The 22,201-nt window shown below is 39.7% G+C and overlaps 1 protein-coding gene across 1 annotated transcript in view; it reads right to left on the reverse strand.

The window, feature by feature from the left end:
• Positions 1–204: 204 nt before the first annotated feature.
• The window catches only part of fhl3a (four and a half LIM domains 3a), a 30,146-nt gene continuing 8,149 nt past the window's right edge, over positions 205–22,201 (reverse strand). The window contains exons 2-6 of the mRNA XM_006791697.3: positions 9,159–9,323; positions 8,014–8,188; positions 2,901–3,070; positions 2,557–2,743; positions 205–1,948 (exon numbers count right to left, since the gene is read on the reverse strand). Coding sequence (XP_006791760.1) covers positions 1,797–1,948; positions 2,557–2,743; positions 2,901–3,070; positions 8,014–8,188; positions 9,159–9,314 — 840 coding nt within the window. The 5' untranslated portion in view covers positions 9,315–9,323 and the 3' untranslated portion in view covers positions 205–1,796. The remainder of the gene's footprint in view (positions 1,949–2,556; positions 2,744–2,900; positions 3,071–8,013; positions 8,189–9,158; positions 9,324–22,201) is intronic.

Consider the following 22,201-nt stretch of genomic DNA (forward strand, 5'->3'; position numbering starts at 1 on the left):
TCATCAAGGCAATGAAACAGTCGACTCAGCATAAACACTGGTGCATGTATATCCATTCAGGGACATACACACAAATTTGCGCCTGTGCTCCATTTTTCACACGCACATGCGAGCACACACACATTCACACACCTACACACACACACATACACACAAATATCTTAAAAATATCAGAAAATTAAAGGCATACACTTTTCACTTTTTTATTACTTACGCCTGGTTTGTCTCTACCATTTTCTCACACTCACACTTTCATGCTCGGCTACTCATTCCCCTGACTTTACACACACACATACACAGAGATATTTTTTTTCCTAGAAAGACATTTGCCAAAGTGGGGAGGTTTCTGGTTTACAGAGTAAACACAAGTTCACAGAAATCTTCATACATAATGACCACAATGATGCACAGAATATAAACATAGAAAATATAAAAACTGCTAAGAAACATCAAAGTCAGTGTGAATTTATTTAACAAGTCTTCAAAATAAAACTAAGCATTCAGCCATATCAATTTTCATCTGAGTTACAGGTATGTTCATAGTTTTAATCCTGATGGCCTATTCTCCATCTTAAAATGTATATTTGCCAACTCTGACTCACCAGCATCAAAGCTGAAATAATGAAATTATTAAGGTATTTTTTAATAGAATTTTCACAAGTGTATCATACAAACTTACAATGAAAAAAACAAACAATAACAGCTTCAACAGAAACAAAATAATTAGTGTGGCCAATCACGGCAGGCGGTGCGTATTCCTGCCACACACAACAGTAATGTTGATGTTTCAGCTTCTTTTAGGTTATTAATGCTGGCTCTTTGTAGAATGATTATATATCTATATATATATATATATATATATATATATATATATATATATATGTATAAAGAATTATTAAAACAACTAAAAAAGGAAATAAGATAAAATGTTATGTAAAAAGTGTCATTGCAAAGCTCAATATAAGCAGATACATGACAAAAAATGCTCTGTATTTCTTGTGCCTTGTCCTCATAACAGCAAGTAACAGCTACAGGGAGGCAAAGTGAATGTTTTTATGTGCACGTACATATCTTACCCAAAGTGCAAATAATTTGGAGTGAATAATAAGAACTGACTACAATAATAAACATATGTTCAGCTTTTCATGTTCTTCTCATTCGTATTTTTCCATTTACAAAGAAATGTCTAATTCTTTAAAATGTCCCACCTCTTTCTGGATCATTATATACAGTAAATTGTTAAGTTGAACAAAGAAAGACATACAATAGAGAAAGGCAACTGACACGTGAGGAAAGGAAACATTCAAAATGCATAAAACTGCAGTTATAAGAGCATTAAAACAATAACTCCATTACACTTTTAAAATATAGACTGCAAGTTTCATCTACTATACTGTATCAGTGTTTGGTGTCTTTTCTTCAGAGTATGATTTCTACCTGAAGTTACATTATTGATGGAAAAATTTTTTTTACACAGTTACAAGCAATTTGCATTTATAATAATAAGGCACTCCATGAACAAAATCTATTTTAAATTTTTTTTAAACTTTTTTTTGGGAATTTTTGTGAGGGTTCATGCAAACAATGCAGCATCAAAACAGGATTTTGGACACCAGCTTTTAGATTAAAATCTGACATAGACGGGACATCGAGTAACTGATGTCTTATATAAAGAAATTGACCTGAGGCAGTATGTGTTAGCCTGTGTTTCCTGTCTTGGTAATTACTCAGGGTTCTTGAAAAGCCATAATAAAGAGTAAGTTGAGGGAAAGGTGGGATTTTAGGAAATGAATGCTCTATAGGCTGGTGTGGCAGTCACGGCATAAGATTCTGTCGCCATCAGGGAAAAACCCAGCACCAACAAGCGAAACAGAGCACTGCGAGCAGGTGAAACACGGCTGATGCCACTGACGATCTTCAAATGAGATGTACTTTCCTCCTCCAAAGCCTGAAGAGCAAGGAAAAACAAATTGACTGCTGAAAGTTGATACTTGAAAATAAAATATCAGTTTTTTGACACTAAATTATCCTGACATTTTTTTTGTCTATAACAGGGGTGTCAAACATAAGGCCTGGTGGACAGCATCGGCCAGGCAAAGACTCCAATCTGGCCCAGGGTTAGGAAGCCTTTCAGAAATGTTAACAACGAGTGGATACATTTTGAATTTTTTACTGTGTTCTCAAAAGTTTCATCACTAGACCAATAGTCATTTATACTACATCAGGGTCGTTAGGTAATAGATAAAAAAAATTACATGACAGAAAAGTTCATGTTTTTCGCTATTATTTACTATATAAATTTATATAAATATATATTTTTTTAATATTTGAAATTGTATTTTTTCGTATATCTGAGGGAATAAATAGTGATTAGTTTCAGGTCTTCAATGCATTCAACACTTTTTTTTTTTGCCATACATTCTCTGTATCTACCCTCTGTGGCCTAAGCAGTCTTCCATACCATACTGAAATTCAATGTATGTAGTGTATAAAGGTAGCACTACAAGTATATTCACAAATCAAGATAGTGATGTATACACCGTGATGCATTCTTGCCTGTGATGGGTTTGCTGCAGGCCTCACACTTCTTGGCGTACAGGTTTCCAAAGCACTTGAGGCAGTAAGGGCTGTCATCCCGGGAGGTGAAGTGCTGACCTGCCAGCTGGGTCTTACAGCTGGTGCACACAAAACACTCCTTATGCCACGGCTCATCACGATAGGTCACTCCACCTTTGGTCAGAGTCTTAAAAAAAGATCAAGGGTCATGTGGAAATCTGTCACACTACTGCAGAGATTTAATCCAACTAATTTTTAACTCAGTTTTTGAAGTGTGGCAGTTTACCAGTTTCTCAAACTTTAAAAATAATAAGTCTTTATAACAATGTGGCAGCTTTGCTGACCTTTTTACAGCGTGTGCAACGTGGAGCAAACTTGTCCTCGTAGCAGGGCACACAGTAGTGCTCATCCTTGTCAGGAATGAAGGACTTTGAGCCAATTGGCTGTGAACAGCTGTGACAGATGAAACAGCCCTCATGCCAAGTAGAACCTGCATACTCGAGTTTTCTTGTGCCTACAGTAACAGAAGAATGGAAACAAGAGACTGAAAATTAATGATGGAAAGAATGAATATAAAAGTGCTAAGTTTGCATCATTTACACGTCTTTATAGGATCGTTACGATCATTTTGGTATTTTTTGTGGTTTTATTAAAATAGGAAATAAAACAGTTGAATTGCATGAAGACATATAAATCCATTTTGTTTCACTAAGATTTATTTTTCATCATAATACCACAGCCCCCATACTTCTCTCCTACAACTGGAAACTGGTGGCAGGCCTTAAAAGAAAAGGGATAATGCCATTTCCCCCTCTGTGTCCTCAACCAATCCATCTTGTATTCCACAGCTGTTGAGTTTTTTATTATACTGGTTGGTTTACTCTACAGTGACGCAGTGGTTTGTGTTGGGCTGACATCTTGCATTACTGCTAACGTTTCCCCGCCTTAGGGTATATGTGCTGTTGTGATCTCTAATCAAAAACACTGAAATCCCCAGCAAAATCTTTCCAGATTAGAAACTGAGATTAATAACTGTGGCTCAAGAAGGATAATATTAACTGTTAGACATGCCTATTAGACAAATACAATAAAAGTGAACATGCTAAAATAGAATTCTGTTTTTCCTTCTTTTTTCTTTAGAAGAGAAAGCATTTCAAAAGAATTGCAATAAGCTTTAAAAACGTTATAAACAGACCGTAAGTTTATAACAAAGCACGAAATCTCTACACAGAAAGCCTAATTTCTAAAGAATGCTTTCAATTCAATTCAATTCAATTCAATTTTATTTATATAGCGCCAAATCACAACAAATGTCGCCTCAAGGCGCTTCATAGATTCAGAGAAAAGCCCAACAATCATATGACCCCCTATGAGCAAGCACTTTGGCGACAGTGGGAAGGAAAAACTCCCTTTTAACAGGAAGAAACCTCCGGCAGAACCAGGCTCAGGGAGGGGCGGCCATCTGCTGCGACCGGTTGGGGTGAGAGAAGGAAGACAGGATAAAAGACATGCTGTGGAAGAGAGACAGAGATTAATAACAGATATGATTCAATACAGAGAGGTCTATTAACACATAGTGAGTGAGAAAGGTGACTGGAAAGGAAAAACTCAATGCATCATGGGAATCCCCTGGCAGCCTACATCTATTGCAGCATAACTAAGGGAGGATTCAGGGTCACCTGGTCCAGCCCTAACTATATGCTTTAGCAAAAAGGAAAGTTTTAAGCCTAATCTTAAAAGTAGAGATAGTGTCTGTCTCCCGAATCCAAACTGGAAGCTGGTTCCACAGAAGAGGGGCCTGAAAACTGAAGGCTCTCCCTCCCATTCTACTTTTAAATACTCTAGGAACAACAAGTAGGCCTGCAGAGTGGGAGCGAAGTGCTCTAATAGGGTGATATGGTACTACAAGGTCATTAAGATAAGATGGGGCCTGATTATTTAAGACCTTGTATGTGAGGAGCAGGATTTTGAATTCAATTCTGGATTTTCTGCATGTAGTCTAAAGTCAGTATTCTTTAAATGGTCTCTTGACTCTACAGGCCCTCTTGATCTTACACCACAAAACTACTGTGTACTCTGCTTATTACAGTACACTTCCATAAATGGATTTCCCATATATGGTAAATGGTAAATGGCCTGCATTTGTATAGCGCTTTACTCAGTCACTAAGGACCCCAAAGAGCTTTACACTAGGGGTGGGTTTTTATAATCGATTTATCGATTAAAATCGATTCTGGCTTGGATAACGTAAAATCGATTCATTAAAATCCTGAATCGATTTTTTAATATAAATTTATTTTGCCCGAAATGCCAGAATCTCAGGTGAAATCTCACAAAATTTCAACAACCACCAAACAGCTAAGACAGTAAATGAGAGCAGGAACACGGATTCTGCACAAAGAGTAAACACACAGCGCGACCCGCCGATCAGAATCAGTTAGATGTCGCCTTTGTGTTCACGCCCTTTATGCGCTGATTCTAAAGCTGTTAGTTTGATGTCTCTCCAAACAATATTGACCGAACCAGCAGCAAAAGAAGATCCAAACTATGCCTCACATAAACATCGTCATGTATTCAGTCTTACTTTTAATGTTTTGCTTCGACCACGATGCACAGCTCTCTCTTGCGTGCTCTCTCGCTCTCTCTCTCGGGCTCTCTCTCTCCCTCGCGCTCTCTCTCTCTGTACTGTTTTCTGCATTATTTGCTTGCTTGTTACGCACAAGTCTACCGTTGTTTACAGCGCTGTCGGCCGACGTTTTTTTTCCGTTTCATATACTTCTGAAAAGAAAACCTAATTTCTGCCGTTCAATACTGAACAAATTTAAACTTTTTAAAATTATGCAAAACGCTTAGCCCTGTCTCTAATAAAACCGCTGTAACTTCAGAGGTAATGTTCATGTGTTGATTAATGGTTTTCTTTCGTTTTTGATGTACTGCAGAATATTTTTATAAAATCCCAGGCCAGAAAAATTGCCTTCATGTTTTTCTGTGTTTTATCCTCAGCTACTTTGACACAAAGGCATCTGCTGTGATGCTCACACCTTTGATAAAGTCTTGCTTGTGTCAGCTTCCTTTTTATAGATACAAAAATATGTAAATGTACTGATCTGAATTATAATATTTCTGACTGTCAAAATTTCCCAGATTCAAATCGAAGTGAATCGAATCGTTTTGAATTAAATCGAATCGTGGATCGAATCGATTCGGGACCTTGTGAATCGGAATTGAATCGATTCTAGAAATCAGTGACGATACCCAGCCCTACTTTACACTACATTCAGTCATTCACCCATTCACACACACATTCACACACTGGCAATGGCAAGCTACATTGTAGCCACAGCTGCCCTGGGGCGCACTGACAGAGGCGATATATGTGAGATGCAATCAAAAACTTTCACTACAGCACAGGGATAAAAGGATTTCAATTTGGTTAACGTTTCATTCAAGGTCGTGTCCTTGAGCCATACACTGCTACGTTTTGATCACTCGCTTGAAGTTCTGTTTTGACTAGTCGCAGGCGTAGATTTGTGATACACACTGGATTTCCTCCAGCCTGTCAAAGCAGCAACCCTTCAAGTTGCAAGTAACTAAAAGTGGTGAGTAGGGTGAGAGGTGCCCTTGTAGGACAATTGTGTGTGCTGTAGTTCATTTGCACATAACGTCCTTGCTCAGACGTCTCAAAGGACCGGCATGGCTGTGCAGAGCCTTTGCACGATTTTGCAGACTGTCACCTATATGCTGTAACTGATTACTGTCACCAGGTGGCAGAGTCAAAAATGCGTGGAAGAACCAGTCTGTGGGCTGTTCTTGTGATGCTGTTGATCCTTCAGCCAGCCATGGAGAAGATTGATGTTATAACATGCAAAGAGTTAAAGTGAAACCAAGCATTCAAAACAAACAACTGCAGCCAGCGTCTGGGCTTTTTCACGCTACTGTTTTGATCTTTGGTATTATTTTGTTCTTTTTTCATGCTTCTGTCTCCCCTTTGCAGTGAATGCTCCCTTTCCTGCCCAGCTCCACTTTTCAACCAATCAGCATTCGATCTACACACAGCATCATCTTTGCTGAGCCATGCACTGTTGTCGTTTGGAGGACTGCACATCAGCGCATCTCTGTAGAGATAACCGAATACTCACGCAAATGAGCACAAATACAGTACCATGAATCCCATTTTAAGACAGTAGAACTGGGCACTCACAGTCTGATCCTATGGGAAAATTTCCCAGTGTGCCTGACCTGATGCACTGCTCTTCAGGCTTGAAAACTCCAAGCTCGTCTACTGGAAATACTATTTGGTGTCTGAGTTTATAGCCAGAGACCAAAAACTCAAAATGATATCAGTTAGCTTGGGTAAAAGTTAAATCACTTAAATGTTTTGGTGTTTTTTTAGGTGAAGCAGAACATATCTTGTATGTTTTGTCTGTTTGAAAAATAGAAAAGAACTTATGCAAGACTTCAGTCGCCACAACAACAGAAACGCTAAATGATTTTCAGAAGTGAAGAAGAGGACCATTGTCTGCGACTGCACAACAACATCTGGTTGATGATCTTTGGCAATGGAATAATTTCAGTACTTTTATCAGAACAATCTTGATAACCAAAACAGTTTCTGTGGAATCTTTATACTGATTCAGTGTAAACTGTGCTTTTCTCCTCAAGCCGCTAGCACTAAGGCTATCATTCAGCTATTACACAATGATAAGTATGCTTCTGTTTTTTACAGGTGTTTATGTTATTCGATGACAAATGATGGCAACTGGACGCACAAAAATGAAACAGGATGAAGTAAGTGTCCCTGTAAATTTGTCTTACATAATACTGAATAAAAAAGAGGAGTAATTGGGGGAAGCCAAAGTCTTCCTTGAATTATTTGTAGATTATGAGGGCTGATAAAGATAGTACTGGGGACTGGAATTTGCAGATTTCTCTACTGATATGATCAGTTTACTTCCAGCCTGTCAGCCATTGGGATCTAGTTTAAACATGTCAATTCAAGCAGACTATTCAAGCCTTGTCTTTGCCTCTTTCTCATTTCTCATCCTTTTTTCTAAATCCATCCTGTTTCGCCTTTTTCTATAATTTTGACCCTGCTTTCTGGAGTTTACCATCTTACAATTCTTTTAAAATGATGTGCCTATATTTTAACTTTTCAATTTGAAACAAGTGGAATACAGGAAAATAAAAGGAGGGACAAGGGGGAGGAGCTTAGTAAGGTATTATATTTTATGACAATGTTTTTCTATTTTATTGAATTTCCTCTTATGGCTCGGCTCGTGTTTCAAAATGCCCCACAACTTTACTTTTCTAAATGCCACTGGAAGCATACTTCATACAGACACAAAAAAGAAAAACTCTAAACTGTTACAAACAAAATTTAGACCAGAAAAAAGACTATCATGCACATTTCATCTTCAAAGTGCCTCTGCACAGAAACATTGCAGCATCCACACATACCTGGCATGACAATCTTGTCACAGGCTACACACTTGGAGGAGAATTCATTACAGTAGCAGTCATTGCAGAGCAGTGCATCATCCTGGCTAGTGAAGGGTTCATCTGCCAGAGAGCGATCGCAGCGGAAGCAACGGAAGCAGTGCTCATGGTAATGCCGGTCTTCATAAAAGAGTTCCTGGCAGCAGAGCAAAGAAAAGCCAAGGACACTGAAAGTCATTTCATACACTTACAAATGTGTCCAAGAAATGAAGTGACATTTCCAGGCATATAAACTAAAGGGATAACAAAAATACTAAAAATTAATTTGTGTTTATAGCATGAGCATTGAGGAGTTTAGTCCTGGGCTAGGTCAAATGTCTGTATATGCAGTGACAAGTAGGTTGCACATGTGCATGACTGTGATTTTATTGGTCAGGCATGTGGAGTGAATTCATTGTATACAGGGCTTTAAGCCAGGAAAATGCTGGCTTTATTTTTCATTTACCCCTCTTAAGGGTGTTGATAACTGAATGGAATGTTTTAGCTAAGTAAACTATCAAGCACTGTGTCATATCTCCACTTATTTGACTCCATTATGGACCATATTGGCTTTAGCTGATCCACTTCATATTAGTGTTTTCCACTGAGGGAGGATTACATTTTAACTTGATTGTGGGGAAGAAATAGACATTGCCTAATGCTGCATTTTTACTATCTCAAAATAAGTTAGTTGGCATTTATGGACTTCTGTGGAAATTACCTGCATAATTGCTTGTTAAATTAGCCTCTACAATGTCTTGCTATGCAAAATATATAGATCACGCCTCATTTACTATGAATTATGCATCATTAACATGACATAACTTCTGTTTTAGCCATTCAAAGCCATGTCCAAACACTGTAAAAATGGCATAAAGCTCATTGGAGTAGTTCTTTTGTGTGATTTATCTTTGTTTAATACAAAGTCCACACTGTGGAAAGAGGTAGATCATTATTAGTAATTTATTACATAAGGAAATCCTATATATACAATCATGTTTTTATCTTTTTATAACAACTATCGAATGCTTTTCAACTGCAAATCTAAAAAAATATTCCACTTGTTACTCTTGTTGTCGAGCACATAGCTGATTACATGTTGGGTCACGTTGAAATGGATGCCTTACCCTTGCGTCATGGCCAATCAGTTCTTTGCACTCGTCACATGTGTTCGAGAACAAGGTGTCATAGCAGGGAATGCAGTAGGGGCTGTCATCAGACTGGATGTACTTGCGGCCATACAGCGATTCTTTGCAATTGTCACAGTCAAATCGGTCAGTCATCGTAATTTCCTAAAATAGAGAAAAGATGCATTCAGGTCATCAATGATTCTAAAATAAAATGCTAAAAAGAAAAAGTGAGAACAAACAATAAAAGCACAAGAGAATAGAACAATGAACAGTGGACGAAAAGGAGGGAGTGTGCTCAAGAATGATTCAATCACCTTTTCCATCACAGCAGCTGAACATCAGTGTAGACTTTCACTGCCAATATTTATGCTGTAAATACTTCAGCTTGTACCAGCAATGGAGCTGAGCTCAAACAAAACACACAGCGCAAGTGGGAGCAAGTGGAAAGAGACGCGGGGAAAGGAGTGAGGGAGGGAGTTAGAGCGGTTCAAAATGCCTATTAACGTTTTATTACTGTGTGATGAAAGTGTGTGGTAGGTGCAAAGGGAAGGGGGCAAAAGAGGGAGCTGTCACTTGCTGTCTTTGAGTAAAACACATTCCTGTTTCCAGGAAGCGCAAGCTAACGAGTAAAATGCCAAACTGAACAACCTCAGCTGCCATTATGACAGAAAGACGTAGTATATCTGCGCACATCACATGAAATCCACGTGCGTGTAAATATTTCTGATGCAAGGATTTATTTTTGTACATAGCATGGACCACCAACAGATACAGAAATCTGGTGAAGCGTTTGAAAGTGTGTTTGTGTGTGTATGTCTGAACACGACTGCTCAGCAAGTGGCTTCCTTGCAGGACAAGATGCAGCTACAGTGTGTGCCTTATAGATAATAGGCAGTAACTGTCTATGAACATGGTTTCCGTTGTACAAAAGCACCCTTGATCATGACTGAGTGAACAACAAAGTGACAGAACAACATTGTGTGGGCATTATGGTAACAGTATCAGGTTGCCAAAACATTACAACATGGCTGGAGAAAAGCCCAGTGATAAGTTATACCGCCCTCTGGCAGGCTCTAGTGCTGGCTATTCATTCCCACCACCCAGTAACAACAATCATCGTTGATAAGACAATCAATCAAACTTTAAACTGGTCCATTGCTGCCTGTCTTACACCCACACCCTTAGAAAAACACCCACGGCTGCAGGCACACAAGCATATTACACACAAATCCCAAAGGAGGCATGTAAATACACATACTGACATTTTTTGTACCAAAGGGGGGAAAAAAGAACAAAGCCAAGTCACACAGGATCCACCATCAAAGAAAAAAATAGTCTCAGCCTCTCAAGTTTCAGCCGTCTCTGCCGCTTTGGACATGTGTATGAACGGGCGCACATCACTACACTGCCACGTCACTCTAATTTAATGACTGAATGTCTTAAATTCTGGGGCTTATGCGAAAAGATCAGAATAAGCAGCTGTGGTTCTGTTGTGTTTTAACACTACATTTATGTACATTTGATACACCATCCATCTAAGAAACTGCTGCCATTGGCCCACATAACTACAACGTCAGGATTAGATCAGCAAAGTATAAAGCTCAAAAGCAGCACTGCGACCTTAATATTATCTGCACGTCACGTTAACATACCTGGCACTGCCTTCCAGGCAAAGGTACGGGATGAGGCATGACTCACAAAGCCAGAGAGTCAGTGCTATGACGTCTGATATAAGATTAAATTTCCACAGCAAATCACACACGTGTTTATTGCCTGTTTCATATTCATACATAATCTGTCCATTATAATAATAAAGTATATAGAAGTTGTTAAAGTAGAGAAGTGAGATGTTTACACTTCGATTCCTTAAAGAGTACTAAACAGTCTGCCTTTTTTTTTTTTTTAGGTTTGTCTAGTTTCCTTGTCTAAAAACTAGGTTAGGGTTAAGTATCCAAAGAACTCAGTGGAGCACAGATGAACATTAGAAGTAATTGCAAAATTTTCCAGAACCAAGTACAAATATATTGCATGTAATACTTCAAGAATCAGAACAAAGGCTGTTTTTTTACTCCCAGGACTTGTAGTGTTACAGTGAAGTGATTTACTTCAAATACCAATCCAAAGCCTAAAATGAAGTTCTAACAGCACAGACTCGCACAGAGAGGGGCATGACGTCAGTGCACTGACCCTGCAGTGATGGCTTAGGACGTGACTGCATGCAGAAATTGTTGGCCACTAATCAAAAGAGAAGAGAAGAGAAGAGAAGAGAAGAGAAGAGAAGAGAAGAGAAGAGAAGAGAAGAGAAGAGAAGAGAAGAGAAGAGAAGAGAAGAGAAGAGAAGAGAAGATGGTGAGACAGCCGCAGGGAGAGGGCTGTGTATCTACTACTGTATATACTAGCTTTCTGGCAGAGTTCCATTGCCTTTGTGTACAGTACCAAGTGACTAAAAGCCCCACTCTGGGTTAATAATGTTCAAAAATACCAGAAGTGTGACTGAATTCATTCCCCTGGGAAAAGTGTGGGCTTTTCAGGAAAATCGCCACTGAATCGACATAGGCCCAAAATTATTGCCGAAAGTTCAAATATAGTGCTTCTTCAGAAAGACTTTACGCAGACATTGATGCATTCCATTCTCTAGATTTTCAAAGCAACATTCGTTTCAGCAGCGGGGTCGGTGAAGTTGATTCTGCAGGAATGTCACAGTCATATTTAGAATAAACTTGTAGGAGTTAAGTTTACAAATGGTATTGTTTGAGAGCTGACAGTCAACTGTCATCTTAAAACTGTCTCAAAAACATTTGAGACAAAGGGGTCTCTAATGTTTTGCCCTTAGTTTCTAGTACCATTATCAACCAAACTCTCAGTTTCACCCCCAAAAATAAAATCTAATATATTTCTGTAAAATGAATTGCAAATTCATACTATGCCAAGGATGAATTTGCAATAATTGCTCTTGCTCCAACCACATGTCAAAACGCAACTATAGAATTATCGTTGGGTTTAAACTTGCTACAAACAAACCTTCAGACTTGTTTTCGTATATCAGGCTATAAGATAGCAGAAGAATGCCAAGGCCACATTCTAATAGTCATTACAGCCATCAATGATTGGCATCAGGAGGTCAGGTTCAGGGTCAGTTGTGAGACACCACAAAGCAACAGACCAACCAGAGCATGCAGACTGTATCCTGTTGCTGAGCAACATAGTCATGGTTGGTCACTGAAGAGCTAGCAAACACCCCGTCCAGTCCCACAGGCAGGCCTGTTAATCCCCAGCCCAAACTTTGCATACGCTCTGGTTAATTCCAAATGAACAGTCACACAGCCTGCTGGGAACAAATGTGCGAAATCTGTCCCTTGTCCTCTGCAGCTTATCTGGAGAACATGTTTGTAAAATATCTCCTGACATCATGCTACACCAACTGGGGAAAGAGATCATCTTGACCACAGAAAGCAGAAGGCTGTGTATGAGCTGTAATAAACACTTATTTATATATGTAAAGATATATATACATATACTCCACATTAACAGAGAAACTACTGAATCAATTTTTAGCAACAAGAATGAGAAAAACACATTTTATGACTATTTTATTAAACAATTAATGGGGAAATGTCATAAATCAAAGATTAATAACAGTGCCAGTGCGGAAACAGTGCGACTGGTTGGACCAAGATTAGCCAGCATGACAACTGGAGGAAATAGCATCACGGCCGTGGCACAGCAGTGACACTTTAGGAGCATATTTTAAAATTGTTCTGTTTAATTTTAAGGTGGAAATTACACAAAAGTTGTGGTTGCATTGTAATATGAGGCATGCATGCAATAAAGTAGCTAAGAAGAAGCCATTTAAGCGTAAGAGCAACTGCTGTTTGTTATTGTAGGTCTGTGTTTATACGTCCTTTGTGACATGTGTGCTTTTAAATCCAAGTGGATACTTGAAACGTGTGGATTTTACTGTGGAGAGTAAAGCCTGATTTACTTTGAAAAAGTAGTAGCAACAAAAGCCACTCAATCACTTTAACTGACTGAATCTTTCGGCAGTAAAAAGACTCACAAACTAGATGAAGGAGTGTGTTTTGTGCGGGTCACCTTCAAGTAGTACACCACAGGTTCCGACAGTGATGAAGTAGAAATGAAATAAAGCCCAAACAGATAATGAGCAAAGAATGTCAGATAAAAAGCAAAATGCATGTCGTCTTACAAAAGTCTTACAATAAATTAGACAAAAAGTGTAACAGCTGCATTTGGATAAACACATATGATCACATTGTGTCCTGTCTGCTGCCTGGACATCTTCCAAACACAGTGAGCCTTTTCTGGCTTTGAGATAGGAGAAATTTCAGTATATCGTTTTAGAGCCTACTTGAGCATATGAAAAATAAAGCACATTAGCAAGAAAAACACTTGTGAAAACAATTGTGTCTCCATCCAGTGGCTATATGAAAAGAGCCTGATGGAGATGAGTTCATTCATTCCAGTTCCTCATAACCAAGGAAGAATTTCATTATGGTGACTAATGCAGTCAAAGCATGAATTGCACAATGAAGATTTCTTTTAATGGTTCAGAGCTTAGGTTTATGACACAATGTCACAAGAACTGCGTTCATGTTTTCTTTTCAAGTGACTCGCAACTAGACCTTCTGGGAAAATGTTCCAAATCCACACGTCACTCAACAAACTAAATCCCATCAGTATGGCTGTTTTTGTGAGGATCATTGAAAGTGGTCAGAAATATCTAGGTCGTAATAAAACAAAAACAGGGTTGGACATTGCTATGTATTTGCTAAATTAGTCAGTTGTTTGGTGCGCTGTTCCTGTTCACTAGATCAGAAAAATAAAGTCCAGCAATCAAAAGGACACACTGAGTCTTATCACAGGAAGAGAAGGAAATTGCTCATGAATGAGAGATAATGCTGCAGCTCTATTCAAAGACAGATGTGCTTATTTAAACAAGCATACAAGTGCTGGTTTGGGAAATACAAAAAAAACACTTTAATTCTAGTGTTAAGCAACAACTTTGCTTACTTAAAAGTAGCAAAGAAAATCCACCACAATGAACTGACAGTTTAGTCAAATATGCCGCTGTTTAGTGTAGCTGTTATACAGACTCTTAGCAAGAAATCCAAACTGCAATCTCTGCAATAAACTCTGCAGTCATCAGAGTTTATTTGATGGGGTCGGCACCCAGCCACTGTTAAGATGCTATTGGTAGATAACCAGTGGCTCCACTAGATCTGTTGTCATTTTTGCACTCTCCGTCTTTCATTAGAGGAAATCTTGGGCCACCCACATTCTCAGTACATTAGAGGAGCATCTGAATATAAAGGTACACAGAGACACTTTCTTCTGCTGAGTTTCTTTCAACAACATGGTTGAGAAAGATGTGGCAGGGCAGAGAGACGTAGATATGGTCTGGCGTGAGGTCACCTGAGACTGCTCTTCTGTGGAAGCATGGGTCAGACTTGACAACAGAGCACAGGCTGCAGGACCAGACACTGGAAGGCTAACCTGTTATTGCCTCTGAGTATTTAAACACCGCCTGGTGTGGAGTGGGAGGCGACAGAAGGCTCAAGTTAAAGCCAACATCATAAACATAAAGGAAGAAAATGAGTACCTGCAACAGCAAATGTCACCATGGCCTTTGTAATTTGTCCATTCTTGGCAGCTTTTAATGACCAGTGTGGGGATATGACTTAATGTCTTTTAATATTAGCCTTCAGTCTGTTGTGTTGTGCACACAGCGGTATTAGGGAAAAGCTACAAGTGAATATCAGCTGGCTTGAAAGAACTGTATCTCAAACCTTCTGGAGTCCTTCATTAAAAGGATCTGACACAATGATTTATGTGTGTACAAAAGATAAACAAAAGCCCAGCACATACTGCACTTAATTTAGCTATACTTAAAACATAAATTTTTCACAGTCTGACAGTTACTTGGCCCAACTGACAGTTGAGGACGTGTTAGCTAGAGGGCCTCCATGTGTGCATGGATCACAAAACTCCGTGAAGAAGAACCCAGCTGAAAATGCAATTGTCACACGTCACCGCTCCATTTCCAGAAGCCAATCTCAATCCGAGTGTTCCACAATACTCCACCAACACCAAACAATAACATTACAATTACTTTAAATCATACAGTGCTGTCCCAACCACCATGAGGGAAAGCTTGGAAGTGAACTGAATCTGAATGTATTTTTGTACCACTGTGTGCAGATGGTCAAAAGGCTACATTTTTGGCCTACATTTGTCTTCCTTTGAAGAAAAAAAAAAATGCTGCCATACATTAGTGCCTCACATCTGGTTTGCATTGGAGGAACTATGCAGTTAACTCCTGTGTGCCAGTGGAGGTTTTGGAGAATCAATGCCTTGAGAATGCAGGAAAAGCGCCGTTTTTACTTCTTTTTTTTTTATTATTTCTCTGTGCTGGTATTTAGATGGCATGGGGAAAACTAGAATGGGAGTGAGGACAAAGACAAAAAAAATGTAAAAGCTGGCAAGAAAGGTTAAAAAAAAAACTAAAACTTGACAGTCTTCTCTGTAGTTAATCTTTGAATATATTTAAAAGTGGAAAACAGTGTGGAGTGAGGAGAGGAAAGTAAGGAATTCAGAAACAATGGCGCTGAAAACAGCCAATTCACAACAAACGATTCAAAAAGTTGATTCCTGCAGAAAACAAAGGCAAACAACAAAGGAAAGCCATTAAAGGTGCTGAAAGATCTCAAGACAAAAGTTCAGTTTTCTCAAAGTCTTACTCCTGCTTTGAATAGTTAAAATGAACAGAGTTGTTCTAAGCCTTCTATATAGCTTTCAGAGAGGATTTACCACGACCGTGTCTCTCTTTAAAGAAACACAGAGTTTAATACCAAGAACCTGTTTCTCCAAAGTTTCCCATGGCAGATTTGTGCACAAGCACGGAAAGTCACTGTCCTGCTATCTTCACATCCTCCCCGTCATCCCCAACCCTATGATCCACAGGATAGGGAATCCCTTTGAAATCTGAATCCTTCATAGTTTAGTGGAGAACCTTTTCAATCACCTGCTTTGTAATGCTTTGCATAACATTTGAATAAATGTATTCCCATTTTTAAGAGCCCTTCTTTACTCATGTATTCAGTGTGGCCACCCTAGTCTCCATTCAGATCTAAGGACAGAAGTATGCTTAGTGAGGTCAGGGTACTTCCACTTGCAAGCTGGGGGATTCATTTACTGGTTTGCAAGCCCCATGAGAGGATGTTTTCAGAAGACCAAGATCCGGGGGGGGGGGGGGGGGGGGGGGGGGGGCTTTTGATACAATATCTTCAATGGCAAATCAAACGATATATATTTGTGTCTGTCTCTTTGTGCCTTTGTTTCATGAACAGTCAGATTTAGTAATGACCTGTTAACTAAACCAATTGCACAACATTTCTGAATTTTTCCCCATTAATCCCTTAATAAAGTTCAGAGTATCATACTCCATGCATGAGTTTTAACCTTAATAAATTAGGTCAAAGTCCTTTTCCCCCCTTGTTTTACACAGGTCCTACTTTGTATTTGAGGCAGGCACTTTTGACCTGTTTGTGGCATTTTGGGAAATTAAATCTAATAACACAGTGGTTTGGAAATGCTTTGACTTTGTTATCCATGCTTTGTGATATAATAAAAATAACTTGTGATGGAGTCATGGACATTTCTCCTTTTCTTTTCTATTTGCTATGGCTATGTCTTTATTGTTGTACTTAAATCTGTGTTATACAACTTTTAACCTTGTTAGGAATGGCTGTTTTCACTCTGAGTGAAAACAAGAGGAGCAGTCATTTTTAGAGTTCCTTTAGAGACCTGTCTGAAAGGGCCACAGATTGATGCATTGTAATGTAGCACAGTGACCGAATCTGTCATTAGTTAACACACAAACACACATGCATTTGTACTTGTGTCTCTGAGAGGACGCTGCCCAGTCAAACTGTTATGTCATTCTAACATCAATCCTAAAATCAAGTCTTACAGTTTTTCTCAATCGCTAAGACTGATTCCTGGGAAACTACTCTCCTTTTCCCCAAACTGTGAACACAAAACCCAGTTTTCAAGCTACATTCACAAAACCTCTTCTTGCAAATCCAAACTTTCACCCCAAAACAGTTCAATCTGTGCTCAAAACTGAACTATGCCATCAAATCATGCCTCAAGTCAATCTAAATTAAATACTCTACTGAGTAGTCACTAAACACTACATAGAAAAAAGGAAAACACAATGCTCAGGACATGAAGCGGTAGAAATAAATGTTTATTTAGGCTAAATGCATGTTGCAAACCAAAATACCTGGGCATTTCTAATACTTGTACATAGAAAGGAGAATTTGCCAAAAAATAGAAATCCAGTGCATTTACACTTGTACATAGAAATAAAGCACACAAATATAAAAATGAAGTACAAAGAAAAGAAGTGCATTACTCCGCCACAGCATCATTTCTCCATACTGGGTCAGGCCACAGGACTTCATCTACATCACAGGCCACATTTTCTCTGGCCAGGCAATGGGGTGAAAAACCCCTGGCATGCCGTATCCAGGCTTGACATGCCTCCACACCCATGTCACCACAGGCCAGTTCAATGGCTTGCAGGAGATTTACCCTGGTGTAAGGTTGGCATTCATATACCTTCCACCGCCATAAGGAGAAGAATTCTTCAATGGGGTTCAGGAAAGGGGAGTATGGTGGAATCTACTGATGTTTGGTTGTACCCTTAGTCCGACCTCCTTCATTGTCATACCATGGACAAGGACATGATCAATCACAGTAGCTCTGATTTCATCTGAAATTACTGCTCTTTGTCCTCGCTGACCACCTCGACCACCTCGACCACTTTGACCTGCTCGACCTCCTCTCACATGAACTCCTTTTTTTGGATGTCTATCCATTGTAGTGCCTCACAAACCAGTGCTCTGGCTTATATGTACCCTCACATCATTAGCCACAAGTGTGATAAATTTTGAGTTGTTGTGTTCAACCAGAGACACCTGCGCTTTACTTGTGTTTGACTTTTGCCACGTGTGCTCACCATTATGCAACACAGGTGCATCACAATGACAATGTGTTGACAAGATCTAAACAGGAGAAACGTGCTTATGGTTTTGCCAAAAGAGTGATTGAGTCAATAAGTGGGTTCAGGCAACTGAGACTTTGGTTCAGACAATAGGGTTTAGTGTTTTTGCCATCGAGAAAAACTGTAATGTTTGGGGGTAACTCACACACATGCACAAATCCACTTAATCCTGCCTATAATGTGAGTCAGCAATGTTTCACATACCTGGTAACACAATTAATTAACTATGCACTTGTATTTTATGTCTAAACTTAAAGTATACTTGATAAGCATGGCCACAGAGGTGGGAAACTTAAACATGTTCAGACCTCTGCTCCTTAGGCACTGATTTTGTGGCTATTAGTCACACGGGGGCACTGAAATTTATAGGCAGTTTCCCAGACGAGGATTAAGCCTAGTCCCAGACTAAAAAAACAACGCAAAACAGAGCAAAAAGCAAATAAATCCATGAACATCTCCATCGATAAAAGTTTGTAGTCTAGGACTATACTTACTTCATGGCTGGGAAACCAGCCCTGAGGCTAACTGTGAACCAAAAGACACAAAATGGCTCCTTCAGACTCTTGGTCATTCCCAGGTGGTCTCCTAATGTTGCTGAGTCAGCATAACTAGCCAGGACATCAAGGAACCAGGCTAGAGTTTCACAGCCCGCACACTCAGCAATCTGAGCATGCCACACACAACTGTTGAGTATACACTCACAAGTGCAAGCAATTATTTTTAACTCATTTAGACTTGCGGCTCGTGGCTGCAGTGATGGCACCTGACCCTGAGGTTAATATCAAGGCAAGGGAGCTTTTTATTATTTCTCTGTTTAGGCATTCATCCAAATATCCCCAGACATGAATATTCAGCATTTTGTAATAAGCAGGTGGATGTTTTCATTCACTGAGCGCCAGGGATTTTATGGGTTTTATGCATTATAGGGGGTGAGAGAAATCTATGTTCCTGACAACAGCTGCACAAATTGTGCTTCATAACCATAGCAAACCAAAACACTCACCTCTCTCCCCCTTTGACACTGTTACCCTGAAAAGACAGGTTTATTTAAACAACAACAACAACAACAAAAAAGCAATTCACTGGATAAGAAAATAAGTGGTAACATGCCACTTGTGAACTGGCTGGGATGATTAGCTTAGAAGTCATTTCCAGTCCATGTTGCCATTCTTTCCCTTCTCAGACACATTTCCATGGCAACAAGTAAACAGTGCCCTCATTCCCTAGCACCATAAACCTCTTGGCAGTGACGTTTAGCTCTCATTTCATCCTGCTCACTTCTGCCTGAGGGCACAACCCAACGTTTTATTAGGAATGCTGGTGCAATGTGAAAATTGATGTGTTATGCCATCCTGAAAAGGCGATTCTGGACTTCCTCACTATTTCAAGAGTGAAGCCTGTAACGCAAGCGTCGTGTTCCCCGGTCATAAAAAAAGAAAAAAAAAAAGACATGATGTCCACTTCCTTTACTCTGCTAATCAGTCTGAGAAACATACCCAGGTTCATTTCCTACTGGCCGATGACCGCTTTCACCCGCATGCGGTGGATAACAATGAGAAGTCCAAGACAGTATGCACACACACACTGCTTCTTCCTGTTACCCCAAACACAGACATCTCTGGGACTTCTCAGAAAGATGTTCACATACATTTTGCAAACACACAGTCACAATGAAAAACAGATGTATTATGTCTAAACACAGTGAAACAGTTCCGCCGAAGGGCAAAGTCACAGATACACCTGCAGCAATTTGCGGACGTTTTTGCACACACCTAATGCAAGCACACACAAAGCTGAGGGTAGAGCGTAGATAGATCAAACAAAAAATAAACACTGCAACCAAAACAGGGGGCAATAAGTGGCACGAAGAGTGCAATGAGCAGCTGCATACACACACACACACCGTTTGTTTAACTTTCTTTGTGGGGACTTCCTGTTGGGTGTAATTATCTCTCATATTTATGATCCCCAGCTTTTCTGCTCACATAAATGAAGCTGATAGGGTCAAGCAGTCTAATGCATTAAGGAAATGAGTTTCAAACACAGTGGGAAGATCTTGGTAACAACAATCTAAACATGATGAGTAGTTGATGAATTCACAACAGGCTGACGATCAGGCGCCCCCTTACACTCGAACCCTCACCAGCAAATTGGAAGATGGAAGCCTTACTTAGTCAAACAATGATGTCATTGTTGGTGAGACTACCGTAGAGTGAGATTTAAAGTGCAAGGGACGATAAAAATCAGTTTCCATTCAGACTCAACTTGAGATTGTATAAATTTCCATTTATATTTCTGCATACTGATGCAAAAAAAAGAAGAAAGGACTGTGTAGGAACATATCTCCTGTGACCCACTTTTTATGATCCGGAGATCAGCCGCCTCTTTTTCCTCTTTGTCAGTCTCCCTGTTTGCTTTAACCTTTAAATAGGTTACTCTGGGCCAAGTCATGTGACTACCTGATGTCTTGGCAGTGCATGTATGCTTTCTGGAAAAAAAAACAAAACAACAAAACACATGATGATTGGCTACAAAACCAGGATGTGTATATGTGAGCGGTGCACTAGTGGAGGTTAGTGACCTAGAGGTCAGACACCCCCCTCGCCTGACTGCTAGGAGAATGTCTCGGCTCTGAAATGCAGCAGGTAGGCTCTGTGGCTGCAATGAGCTCACTTCAAAAGGTGTCCATAAATCACACTGACATGCATCCACCCTTACCTCCCCACGCCCCTCAGTTGCTCCTACACCTACCGATTTCCCCTTTTCTCTGCCGCCATCGAACAAAGCTTCAGACTATATGTCTTTTGTCCCTTACTAGTTCTGATCATTTATGTTTTGAGCTCTTGCATCCACTCACAAGGCCACAATCGCACAAGTGCATTCATTTATTTGTGTAGTGACCTAGGCAAAGCCGTAGGAGTATAAAAAAAAAAAAAAACATTGCAGAAAAACCAGGGAGAGGTGGAGTGATAGTAGTAGATGTAAGCGTGTAGTCACCTAAAAGTGATTAGCACTAGTATCAAAAAACAGCAGTCTCTGTGATACACAATACATCCCAGTAGATTTATCTGAGATTGTTTTAAGTCCCCGAGATGAGCCGCAAGTTCAGAAATCCAAGCTTGTTTCTTGACTTTGCCGAAAGAGAGCTGCAATCCGTCAGGTCCTTATCTTAGAGTGTCACACACTGGGATCTCTTTATCATGCAGCCATGCAAAACACCATTCATCTTCCCCACCTAATTCATTATCGGTGATAAAATGCAAAGACCCAGCAGCAGTTGTTAAATGGAGAGGCGAGATGTGAAAACAGGTGCTTTGGTAAACACTGATAGCATTGCTGAATTATGTTGCTTCCGAAGAAGACCTGTCTATCTCTTTCAATCTATTAACCAGAGCTCCTACTCGACTCTTGTCTGACCTTATTCAGCTTTTGTCCTGCTTCTCTTTCCTATATAGAAGAATGATTTGGGAACTGTGCTGAACACAAAACAGACACAAGTTGAGGACTTAGCTAAAGCCACAAGGATAGCATCCTGGTTTCACAGCCTCTTCATCGATCAAGTAAAGTGTAAATGTAAGTCATGCTAAGTGTAAATTATCAGGACACATGGATCCACCTTCACTATTAGACTAGCAGTAGATAAAGGTTAAAAGCTACATGGCACAAAGTGCTGTGCAGAGACACTGAGATAATCCAATGCCTGATCTTCTCAAGAAACACGCAGTGCCTCAAATGAGCTTGATCATGCAAGTCTTCTCATACTATAGGACACTTTTTCCTTCTTTTTTCTTCAGCAATCATTAAACCTTAAACAGTTTCCACTCACCAGTGTTGAGAAAGCGTGCAATGCGATGAGGGATGGGTTTTTTTAAGGGGGGTTGAATACTTCCACAGTGAAGTCATGGCGCTTGTGTCATTGGCCCTCTGCTTTGCTTTGCTCACCGTCTGGCCTGCA

This window comes from Neolamprologus brichardi, chromosome 11, assembly GCF_056152115.1.
Source record: "Neolamprologus brichardi isolate AB-2024 chromosome 11, ASM5615211v1, whole genome shotgun sequence".
NCBI lineage: Eukaryota > Metazoa > Chordata > Actinopteri > Cichliformes > Cichlidae > Neolamprologus > Neolamprologus brichardi.